The sequence below is a fragment of the Neovison vison genome, chromosome 6, assembly GCF_020171115.1.
Source record: "Neovison vison isolate M4711 chromosome 6, ASM_NN_V1, whole genome shotgun sequence".
NCBI lineage: Eukaryota > Metazoa > Chordata > Mammalia > Carnivora > Mustelidae > Neogale > Neogale vison.
In genome coordinates, this window is record NC_058096.1 from 106,883,744 (window position 1) to 106,896,578 (window position 12,835).

The window sequence follows — 12,835 nt, forward strand, 5'->3', positions numbered from 1 at the left end:
CATGCTGGAAACCTGTAGCTTTCTAAGGAATCCAGGATTATGGAACAGATCAGTGTTACTATCTTCTCAAACACGCGGTGCTGAATAAATCACTGTTAGCTACTGTCACTTTCACCTGCAAATAATTATACCCATTGTCCTTCTGACACAAAGCCTCTCTAAAACAGGTAAGGTTCAGGCTTTCTGCATACGTCTATGGGGAAAATGAAGAATGAGTACTTCTTTATACTTCGAAGAACCTTGAATTATCATTAGGAGAAAATTAAGAGGTCAGCAACCTTCTCTCAAGTGCAGACGCATGTGTCATCAAAAAAAAAGAGCAAAAGGGGAGCCTGGGTGGCTCAGTGGGTTAAGCTGCTGCCTTCGGCTCAGGTCATGATCTCAGGGTCCTGGGATCGAGTCCCACATCGGACTCTCTGCTCAGCAGGGGGCCTGCTTCCCTTCCTCTCTCTGCCTGCGTCTCTGCCTACTTGTAATCTCTGTCTGTCAAATAAATAAATAAAATCTTAAAAAAAAAAAAGAGCAACAAAACAAACAAAAACAAACCCAAAACAAAAATGCATGAAAACCAAATGAACCACATATTAACTTAGGGACTCAATGCTCAGTAAGTATTGTCAAGTGAAATAAATATGTTTTCTCTTAAAGGCAGTGCTGGTAAAAAAATCAGTTAAGAAACTGAAAGAGGGTCACCAGCTTGCATGTAAAATTATGGAAAGGTCTATATTTATACCTTTTTCTTGCATCCTCATTCCCTGGGCAGTTAGAAATACTCCACAGTGGGTATTTATCAGAGGTATGTAAACATGTCACAGAGAGGCTTTTTAAAATCCACATAATATCTCTACACCTAAGGCACAGATGCTTTGAAAAACTGCCTCTGATTCTATACATACTCTAAAATATTCCAGCAAGGTCATGCAGAACAGTAGCCCTTAAACTTTAGTATAGCTGAGACCCCTAACACATTAATTTTTAGCAACTATCCACAGTGATTTTTTTTTTAAAGACTTTATTTATTTATTTGACAGAGAGAGATCACAAGCAGGCAGAGAGAGAGGAGAAAGCAGGCTCCCTGCTGAGCAGAGAGCCCGATGCGGGGCTCGATCCCAGGACCCCGAGATCATGACCTAAGCCAAAGGCAGCGGCTTAACCACTGAGCCACCCAGGCGCCCCCACAGTGATTTTTGATACGTGGAAAGAGGGACAAACTTCCTAGAACACCATCAAGTACAATACTGCCAGATATACAAAGCGTGGATACTCACTTCAATGAAATGACTCTAAAAAAGATCAAGTTCAGTAACTTTGTATCTACTGATCTAAATGTTATCAATCACTAACACTTTACAAATAACCAGACTTCAAAACTTGCGCTCAACTAGAACAAAGAAAGCCATGTTTATCTTTACCTCCTTTCTGATGTCTCCTTCCTTTTGTGGTCTTATGCTATCCAGCCAATCAGCTTTTATACCATCAAAGTAACTCTGGACCCTGGATTTCAGTGATTCATACTGCCAAATAGCAGCTGATCCAAATGCACAGCCTGTAAACTATACAAAATTAATATATCACAAAATAAATTCAAGAGAGAAAGATCAAAAGAGTTCCAAGGACAGTATTTCATTTTCATTGCTTCTTACAAAACCAAGAGAAGGAACAGGAACATTAGGCATAGTGAAACCTTATTAGGTGAAGAGAATACTTAACTATTTATTAACTTTACTATTCCCTGGGGCCTGTTTACAGCTAGAAATTTCAAATAAAATTCAAAATATCGCATGAAATGTTATCTCAAATAAGAGGCCCATAAGTTTCTTCTCCAGGGCATACATAAGTGAACCAGATTCTAACAGCAATTATTAGAGGCACCTGGGTGGCTCAATAGGTTAAGCTTCTGATTCTTGATTTCCACTCAAGTCATGATCTCAGGGTGGTGAGCTCAAGCTCTATGACTGGGTCCATGCTCAGTGTGAAGGCTGCTTAAGATTCTCTCCCTCCACACCCCCCAACTCACACAAGTGCATTTGCGCTCTAAAAACTAAAAATAATAATAGCAATTATTAAATTCATGTTCTCCCATCATCATTTATGACCCCAGACACCACCAGGATCCTTTAAGTTCCCCTCCCCTTGTCTTTAAGGGAGCCCAAATAAGACAAACAGTATTTCACTACTATAGCAGCAGCAAGGTAGGCAACTCCTAATTGCATAAGCACTTACCCCAACAGTAAAAAACAAGGGCTTTACAAGGGTCCTTATAGGATAGGGAGAAGGATAAAAGACTGTTTCTTCTACGGGAGGAATCAAAGCACTTCTCTTGTATGCTTCACCACTTGTTCCTGTGTCTGATCTTCGAGGTTCAACCTTCCTGGGTGCTTTTCTGAATCCACATTTTTGCTGAATAAAAAAGTTAAACCTTGAAGGGGAAAATAAGAGATTAGCAACAGCTGCATTTTGCAAACATCAACCTCCATAAGCCTCACTCTTTGGCCTGCATCATCAACATCGCAGTTTATTCTCACCCTATAGCCCCAAAGAAGCCAACATGCCTACTCTGAGCTAGGATTCTAAGTCAAAACACAGAACTGTGCCCTTCCAAAAAAGGAGATGTAGACACACAAACTATGGGAACTTTAAAGGGAACCTGTTAGGGCTGTTAACTGTGTATCAATCAGAAAAATCATTTGAATGATTCCTCTATACACAGTATGCAGTCTGGTAAAAGGCTGGAGAATTTCAAGTTGTCAGTTTGAATCTGCACAAAATGGTTTTGTTATTTTGTTTGAAGTACGGTCAATTTCCAGAACAAACATTTAAATGTAAGTATTATCAAACATTCAAATGTAAGTATCATCCTCAAGGGCACTCCAAATTCAAATAATTGCTTTCTTTTATAGAAGTACTATCATTCTAAGTTGATGGATTTTTCCCTACTTCTCCCCATGTTTTTTTCACTCAGTTCTAGGGACACCCACCAAATGTTTTGTAAAGGGTTTTGTTGCTTTGAGCCCTCACAGCCATACCTTAAAACATTTGACACTACTGATCACACTTACCAGCCCTACCTAGTTCCTATAAGATTGCATTCCCTATTCAAATTCACTTTCCTGATGGCTTCTCCTCTTTTCACCTATCCCTTAGTGACAGATATCCTCATAGGCTCCAATAGTTCCTTTACATGTTCTCTATTCAAACTCAATCCATATAAATTCATGAAGAATTTTTTCACACTTCCCCTACACTGACAAAACAGAGGCCCCTTCCTGTTTGTTCTCATCGTACTCTAAACATACCATCCTCCTAAACTCAAAGCTCCTTGAAAGCAGAAATCAGGTCTTCCAACACTTCAGCTGAATAAAAGAATTAATGTATTTCTGTGGCCTATATGACTTCTAAGTAAATGATTCAAATATATTTCTTTAGTCCTAACCTCAATCTTCTGGCCTTGTATTTCAAACTATCTATTGAGTATTTCCATTTGGATATGCTCTCAATTACTTTAAAACCAATATATTCAAAAGGAAACTCCTCCTCTATAACAGCTCCATTTTCTGACTTCCTCATTCTTTCAGAGGGACAACAGTTTATCAATCACTGAGGTTAAAAACCTAGATGTCATTTCGGTGTTCTCACCTTTATTCTTTTCCATCCAATTAAAAGCCAACTCTGTCATAAAAAAACTTTTTTCATTCCTAGTTCCTCACTTCATGCCTGTTTAACTGCAAACATTTTACCATGTTGCATGTTGTTCCTTTATCACTTTTCCCCAAACATTCAATGGTCCCTCAAATGCCTTCTCAGAGTGTCAAAAATCTCTCCCAAATTCCCATTTCAACTCAGCTCATGCCTTCTGACCTGGAATACTCTACTTTTTCCTAACATACCTCATTGCTTCCTATATTGCCCCATTCCAATTCACTCCCTTGCTTTAAACCCCACAATGATTCTTCATCCTCCCAGCAATGCTCAGCAATGCTACTCCCTTGGTAGATCCCTTTGTTAACACTCTTGTGCCCATGAAAATTCATTTTTCTACTCCCAGGAAGCCTTCATCAACTAGGGTGGGTGTCTCCTTTATACTCGCAGAGTTCCAAAGCATCCTGCATAGACTTTTCGATTTATGTCTATTATTGCCTGTACCACAACTGGAAAATTACTTTTGTATTCACTCTTTACCACCAAGCCCAGTCCCTAATAAAGAAAAGGTCAATAATTATCTGTTAGAAAAAAGAAGGGGGTCAAGAATGACTTAGTTCTATTTTGAGTAACTGAAAGGAAGGTGGTACTATTCCCCAGGACAAGGAAGCTCAGAAACACCAAAATAGGAAACTGTAAGATAAGGCATGAAGAATTCCATCTTGGGCAGTATTTCAAATGCTTGTGGTCATGGTAACTCTTATTTCTAGTAGCTAAAAACCAGAACTGTAATTCCTGTCAAAAGGGGAAAGGACAAACTGTGGTATATTCATACAATGGAGTACTACTCAGCAAAGAAACTACTGATCACACATTATGGAGGAAACTCAAAAACACTGTTGAGCAAAACAATGTTTCTCTTTAGGTGGTGGTTCCACAGGTGCATACATTCATCAGAATCCATGGCTATGCACTTTATAGTTACACAAAATAAAGTATTGCTAGCATTTGTAGGATAGCCAGGTGGTGTCTAGTAGGCATCTGGAAAAAACCAAAACTCAGAAAAATGGCATAGTGACTATTATTACTACTACTTGCCTAGTATGCTCTTTCTTCAACACGGAGTCCACTCCACAGTTTCACTTCTCAGAAGTCACATGATGAAGATAGGTTATGGCAATAAAGTAATTTGCCTTGAAACTTTAATAATCCATAATTTATACTTCCAAATAAGTGCTATTCCTTTCAAGTAAATCTATTTTGAAAAGTGATGTACTTATTCAAAAAAGCCAATGTTGCTTTGAAGAACTCTGAACTCCCTTCATGGCTCTCTTACTAGTATTAAGAATATCCTTTGCCAAATGCAGTTAAACAGCTAATCCCAAATCTGTATTTCTTTTTCTCTTGCCTGTTTCTACAGAGGCTACACTTTTCCAGCCTCCTTTAAGGCATAGGGTGGCCATATTACAGAGTTCTGACAAAATGAGAGACTTAAGAATTTTTATGTACCTCTGGGAAAGATTTATCTATAAAAATGGACATTTCAGCAATGTCATACCTCTGCCCCTTCTTTTTGCCTTGAATAAGGAATGTAATAACTAGATTTCTTCAGGTAGTTACCCAGAATGCCAAAAGAAAGGTTAAGGGATTCAAACACTAACCCTGATAATTTTGAGCTAGTCAGACAGTAGCCACTTACCTCTACTATATTATGCTAACTATACCCCCTCACTTACTTAAACAGTAAATTTACTTACAGCCAAATGCATCACTATTAACACCTTTAACGTGGCAAATGTTAATCCTTTACAATTGGATTTAATTTTTATTAAACAATTCAAGATAACATAGAGCTGGGTTAGTAAAATAAAGTACTACCACCACTTTGGGGCCAAAAAACAAAGGTGTGACATAAAGTAACAGGAATATGTTCCCTTTGTTTTTTTTTAAAGATTTTATTCATTTGTCAGAGACACAGAGAGGGCACAAGCGCACAAGCAGGGGGAGCAGCAGGCAGAGGGAGAGGGAGAAGCAGACTCCATACAAGTGGACCCTGGGACCATGACCCAAGCTGAAGACAGATGTTGAACCGACTGAGCACACACGTATCCTGAATATGTCCTCTTTAAAGATCACAATTTGTAACTAAGTGTTGTTTTCTGGCTTTTCTTATAAGACCGAGAAATGTGAAAGATGAGACTATTTTATATTGCCAATAGTGTAATAATAGAAGACAAGTATTCACTTGGCTCAAATAAAGATTACTTTTTCTACAGTTCATCACCTCATTTAAAATTCTGAAGTGCAATGTTTGAAAAGGAACATAAACACAGCAGCAATCTGGGAATCTAAACTTGAAGCAAAGCCAGACCTTTTGCCTAGAACAGTATTTACCTTAGAAATACGTCTGGGGCCAAGGACATGGAGAATATATTACACAAGTTAGCCTGGGGTTAAGGTCAGATGCAGAATACATATATTAAGAATATACACACATAAAAAAAAGAATATATGCACGTATTGGGGAATTACGGTTGGACACACAGAACTTGTTTGACAGAACTAAGTACAATGTATTGGTTCACCATACACCTGTTTCTATTAACTAGCACACATTCATAAGCCACAGGGGCCGGAAAGCTAAAAACTTCATCTCCCAGGTATCCTTTTGGTCATTGTTACACTGGTTCAATACCTGAAGTCGGAACTGAATTTAGTAAGAAGGCAAGACAATGCATTGATTTGATTTGCAAGTGAAAATAATGGTGAAGGCAGCATAGTACTTACTCTGGTCAGCAGATCCTGATTTGACAGAAACTTCCCCAGTTGTCTCATGTATTACTGCAAACCACCCCAAAACTTAACTGTCCTGATACCAATATTATTTCTCAAGACTTTATAAGTTAGCCACCCTCAACTGGGCAGTCCTTTCTGTCTCCCCTAGAGTCACTCATGCAATCTGTCATTTGGGTACTCAACTGGAGATGGGCAGTCGAAGATGTCTTCACTCCCACACCAAGAGCTTGGACTGGTCGTCAGTCAGCCCGAATGGCCTCTCAGTAATCAACAGGCTAGGAGTGGGAGTGGGAGTAGTATTCTAAGAGGGAAAAAAGTAGAAGCTGCAAGGCCTCTCGAGGCCCAGACTGTGGACCTTGCACATTATTTCTGCCACTTGCTAATGATCAAAGCAAATCACAAGACCAACCCAGCTTCGGGGAACAGGGAAATCGACAACTCTGGAGGAGAGGAGCTGTGAATTATTACAACCATGTATTTTAATCTACCACATCAGTTGTAGCAGAGACAGTTATGACCATGAAAGCTTAGTCTTAGAACAGTAGTGCTCAATCCTGGTTCCTTAAGAGCAGCAGAACATGACACCCCCAAACATGCCACTTTGCCATAAGGACTATCTTGGGCTGAGGGCCAATGAGAAGCAGATATAATTAAAACTTTCTGCTCTGCCCCCATCTGCCTAAAAGCACGATATAAATTTGTGAAGGTATACCCACTACCCTATACCAGGAAAAACAGAATCATGAGACAACTCTAGACCCTAATGTGCTCAGAGAAGGCACCAGGAAAAATCTACTAAGTGCCCTTATATCCATTAGTTCCCTGATATATTGCCTCCTCAGTTTGCTGCCCTAGGAACAAAGTCCATTTCCCTTCTCTTGTCATTTCTCTAAAACTTTGTTGTTCTTTCTTTAAAACGCAATGTAAGCCCAAATTCTAACCATCCTTTGTATTACTCACCAAGGAGTACTGCCATATGTATGTGCAATGGACATATTCATAAGCTGGTTTTTCTCTTGCTAATCTATCTTTTCTCAGTCTAATTTACAGAGCCAATGAACCTAAGACTGGTAGAGGGAAAACAGCTTTTGTTTCCCTATACTACATATTAGAAGTGCCTAGTGAGCTCTTAAATATTTTGTGCTATGGCTCCACTTCATAGCAATTAGAGTCTCCAGAGGTGGGACAAAGGCATCAGTATTTTAAAGAGCTATCCAGGTGATTTTCATATTCACCCAGGGTTGATCTACCTCAGGTTTAAGGAAAACTTTAGTATATATACAAATCACCTGGAGATCTTGCTGATATCAGATTCTAAATCACTAAGTCTGGGGTGGGGAAAATATGAGATTCTGCATTTCTAAACAAACTCACAAACTGACAAACTTCTGCTTGCAGGGCGGTTTGGGCCTGCCAGCTACGAATGGTTTTTGAATTTTTAAAGAGTGATATAAAGTAAAAGAGTATGGAACAGAGACCATATGTGGCCCTGTCATTTTCTATCTGGCCTTTCACAAAATAAATTTGCCACTCCCGTCCTAGATAATGCCTAAACTGCTAGTTCACAAACCACTTTTCATAGAAAGGAGCAAGAACTTAATCCCTAACAAAATTTCTACTTAAATTTGAATGGTTATTTACAGGGTAATCCTATCTACCAGGACTAACAAGAATTCAAATTTGTAACAAAGAATTCGAACACAAAAGTTTCATCCTAGAGGACAATAGTGAGAGTTTCTCACCGACTCCCAGCATCCAGGTCCTTTCCCCTCTCTCCTGATAGTACACTAGAATTTCCAGCCATTTGGTTGGGAGAGGCACACCAATCTCCTGACTGGCTTTAGCCAATCTACAGACTCCACTCTCTGACAACTTCAAGGGATTCAAGAATGGACATGTATCCCAATCAGGCCAATCTGGTCCAGTGAATTTCAAGATTTTGTCTGTTAATACTGGAAAACTTTTTCTGCTGGATGTGAACCTAGAAGTATAGAGCCCCAAGAACTTCTGACAGCCATCTTACGACAAGGAGAGCATGTTGAGAAAATAAAGCCAACGTTTGGGAAGCAGAGCCAAGCCCTGGAGAAAAGTGGAATCCTGGTGACAATCTAAAACACCAAATCTTGCCTCATTAGAAGCCAGTCCTACTTCTGGACTTTTTTTTTAAGATTTTATTTATTTGACAGAGAGAGAGATCACAGGCAGGCAGAGAAAAGAGGGGGAAGCAGGCTCCCCGCTGAGCAGAGAGCCCAACGCGGGGCTCAATCCCAGGACCCTGAGATCATGACCTGAGCCAAAGGCAGAGGCTTTAACCCACTGAGCCACCCAAGCGCCCTGACTTCTGGACTTTTTAACTGCATAAACCAATAAATTTTCCTAATTTGCTTAGGAATTTGGTTGGAGTTGGGTTTTCAGTTACTACAAAAATGCTTTTAGATGAAGTACTTCATCACACCTTATATGACAAGGTACATTCTGCCCTTATGGAGCTTTTGTTCTACATTTCTTAAAATGCAAAAACATGGAAAAGCATGATAAATGTTTCTAATTCCAAATGTTTGAGACCATATTTACAAGCTTAGGCTCTTTAGCTCTACTCATTCATATTGGTGCAAAAGATGGAAAAATAAATGACTTAGGGGCACTTGGATGGCTCCGTCGTTAAGTACCTGCTTTCAGGTCAGGTCACGATTCTGCAGTCCTGGGATCAAGCCCCGCGTAAGGTTCCCTGCTCAGCAAGCAGTCTGCTTCTCCCTCTACCCTTTACCCCCCCACCCCGCCTCTCTCTCAAACAAATACATAAAAATCTAAAAAAAAAAAAACCTTAATGAATCACTCACCTGAAATAAGTTCAGAAAACAAAGAGAAACAACATGATAAAATGGATGGTACAGAGAGTGGAATGGGAGGAAAGGGTCATTAGAGGTATATACCAACTCATGAAGGCAGACCTGCCTTTTAGCTCTGCTGCTTTGGTCCTTCCACCAATAACCAGTCATTTGTGAAAGCAGTCTAATGTGCTCAAAGTGGGAAGATCTCATCAATACCTGACTTACTACTTGTCATATAATTGTTATGGTTCAGTTTTTTTTTTTAAGATTTTATTAATTTATTTGACAGAGATCAAGTAGGTAGAGAGGAGGAAGCAGGCTCCCCGCTGAGCTGAGAGCCTGATGAGGGGCTCTATCCCAGGATCATGATCTGAGCCAAAGGCACAGGCTTTAACCTACTGAGCCACCCGGGCGCCCTATGGTTCAGTTTTTTAACATGATCCCCTAACTTTTAAACAGAAAAAGTCATACCTATGTATTAATTGGCTTAATGGTGAGTGAAAACATAGTTTTGTGAATTTTTAACAGTGCAACTTAGATATATGTACAAGTCAGCACTGATGTCTATGTTCCTAAAGATTTTTATTAAGTAGAAATGGCCTACTGCTCAAATGGAGATAACATATGTCCAAGCATACACACAATAGATTCATTCCACTTTAAAAGAAAATAAATGTATTTAGGGGAGTGGGGAATTCTACATAAACACTTGCATGACAAAATTTTCTTAAAACCCATCTGGAGTCAATAAATGGTAAATTAAACAGGGAAAATAACTGAACCACCAACTACTCTCTTAGTTCCATACAACTGAAATTATGCAGGCTTCTTTTAAGCCTAAACCATTTCTTAGAAGTGCTGCCAGAAATTTGACAATGGTAAAGTTTCTGAAGAGCCTGAGATTTTTTCCTTTGTCTGTAGAGAGACAGATAGTTAATATTTTAGTTTTTATGAAGAAAACAAATGTCACATACTGTTTTGCTTTACACCCCTTTAAAAATGTAGAAACCATTTTTAGCTGGTGGGCTGCACTGGGCCTGCCACAGTTTACAGAACTCTTATATCATTACCTGTATGGCAAATTCTCAGCCATACTTCAGGCCTATCACATCAGAAACACAAGGATTGGGCCCAGAACTCTGCTTTTTTAACTCTGCTTTTTATCTCTAACTTCATTCTTCTGTATACTAATCTTAGAACCACAGGAAGTCAAAGCAGACCAAATAAAGTTACATACAAGGTAACTCATTCTTCCTATTAAGTGCTTATTTCCAGACATGAGCAGGTATATACTCTATTTCAGGTTTACCTACATTCTCTTGAAATGCATATTTTTCTATGCAACCACAAAAATGTCATTTTCGAACTTTACAAATAAACAGAAAACGTAAAAAAAAAAATAGGGGCTAATTGTCAACATCACACCTTCATTTGTTTTTTGTTTTTTGTTTTGTTTTTTTTCAAATGGTCTCCATTTTATACCGGAGGCTCTTCATTAATCAAGTTATAGTTCCTTTGCTTTCCCTTCCTAACACATATTTTTAATATTACCACACCTGTTGCTTCCTGACAGCCATATTCATTCCTCCTCCTCCCCCTCGAACCATGCAATTTTGGCTGGGATTTGGAATAAATTCTGCAATCTGGACAGCTGAACTCTATCACTACTTCCACCTGACCTCCTCATTCTCCATCTCCCCAGGAGTTTAAGATTAGCACCTGAAGCTCCAAGTTAAGGTGTATGAAGTTAAGCTACAATGTACGCAAGTTTTCACAAATCCCTAATCCAATTCACCTGGGAGTGCCTGCAAGCACTACAGGTTCTTCCACTCCCCCCCACCGCCGCCGCACCCGCTCCCCCCCCAATCCCGCAACTTCTGACTTGACAGAACTAGGCTGGGACCTGGGAAATATAGTCTGCAAACACTCTGGGTGATTCTTAAAATTAAGCAATGGCTCCACCATATTGGAGCCTCAGTTATTTGCCACTGGCTAGCCCCTCTGTTGAACATTCTACCTAAACTTGCTACCATCAATCAGATGGAATTTCAGGCATCTGGAACCAACTCAGAAAACCGGGAAGGCTGCAACTCTGGATTAAAGAACAGGAACAAATTTCAAGTAAAAAAACCACATCAGGCTCTTGGACAGCTGAGGGACTTTTTTCCTCTTCAGAAATGACTTAAAAGCAGCAAATACTGATGAAGCATACTCTTCATACAGCTTCTACTTGGGAAAACCAGTACTGTAGTTTTCTTTCCAAAGCATCTGGAAACTAAATATTCCAAGCTCTCCATTCTTCAACAGAAAAACCTCTCTTTTGACTGTGAAGAGGGCAAATGCCCTTTGACTCCGTCTTCCCTTAGTTCTCTAAACGCTGACGAAAGTAACTTGTAGTAGACCCCAGGTTTATAAAGACTGATAGAGAATCGGTTCTGCCATTGTATCATCTGTGTAACTGCTTCACTTAAAAAATGGGTCCAATACCTTCTTCGCGGGATTATGAGGCGTGGCACGCAGCCCTCAGAGACTATTTCCCCTTCCCCTCACGTCCTTCCCGATGGGAAAGGGGTAGACCGCGCGGGCTCACGAAAAGCTGCGCCGGGGTCGGTCACTGGGCACCCGGGCTGGGGGCACGGTGGCACGGCGAGAAGCGAGGGCTGGCGAGGCGAGAGGGGAAAGTGGGACAGAGAGAGGAAGAGATGGGTGAGGGCAAGGCTGACCCACAGGCCTGCGTGGCCTGCGCCCCCGAGGATGCTCGGCCGAAGCTGAGGGTCCGAGGGGAAAGAAGCCCGGAGCGGCGGTCATTACCTGCGTCCGAGCAGTCGCGGCGGGGCCACGGCCACAGTGAGCTCCTCGCAGCTGCGGCCGCCCGCCGGCTGAGCCCACGCCTGGCCACAGCCCCAGCCTCTCTGTGCCCAGCCTCGCCACGCCATCTTCCCAACCTCTGCCCCACCATGGCCCGACCTTACCAACCCCTGCCGCGGAACCACTTCCGGGGCGAAGGGGGGGTGTGGGGAACAAAAATTTTTAAACAGGCCATAGAGCTCCAGGTGCAGCCTAGAGCGCCCCCACGCCCCGCGGAGCCGAAGCTCCACGCACCGGAGGGCTGCGCGGGCGCCGCTGGGTTCTCCCGGCCCCGCGAGCCTGGACGCGGGGCTGGCGCAAGACAGCGCCTGGACCTCCATCCAGTTTGCGGATGAGGTTCAGAGGAAAAAGAGAAGGGAAAACTAGCATTTGAGTAACGCCACGTATCAGGCACTTAACCTAAGTGAGTGCCCTTTTTCTTTTCTTTTCTTTCTTTTTTTAAATATGTTTTTATTTGTTTATTTGACAAGAGAGAGGGAACGCAAGCAGGGAGAGTGGGAGAGGGAGAAGCAGGTTTTCTGCCGAGCAGGAAGTCCTGTGAGGGACTCAGTCATGACCCAGACCCTTAATGACTGAGCCACCCAGGCCTCCCCTAAGTTGCTGCTTTTGACCCTCACCAAACACTTGGGGCGGATAGTATCACCACTGTCTTACAGAGGCTCCGAGAGAACTGGAGGAACCATCATTGCATCATTGTACCT

General features: G+C 41.3%; 1 protein-coding gene across 2 annotated transcripts in view; it reads right to left on the reverse strand.

Annotated features, from left to right (window-relative positions):
* The window catches only part of PARL (presenilin associated rhomboid like), a 52,312-nt gene extending 40,076 nt beyond the window's left edge, over nt 1-12,236 (reverse strand). For both annotated transcript variants that reach the window (XM_044251875.1, XM_044251874.1), the window contains exons 1-3: nt 12,078-12,236; nt 2,224-2,419; nt 1,413-1,553 (exon numbers count right to left, since the gene is read on the reverse strand). In XM_044251875.1, coding sequence (XP_044107810.1) covers nt 1,413-1,553; nt 2,224-2,419; nt 12,078-12,202 — 462 coding nt within the window. In that variant the 5' untranslated portion in view covers nt 12,203-12,236. The remainder of the gene's footprint in view (nt 1-1,412; nt 1,554-2,223; nt 2,420-12,077) is intronic.
* Nucleotides 12,237-12,835: the final 599 nt, after the last annotated feature.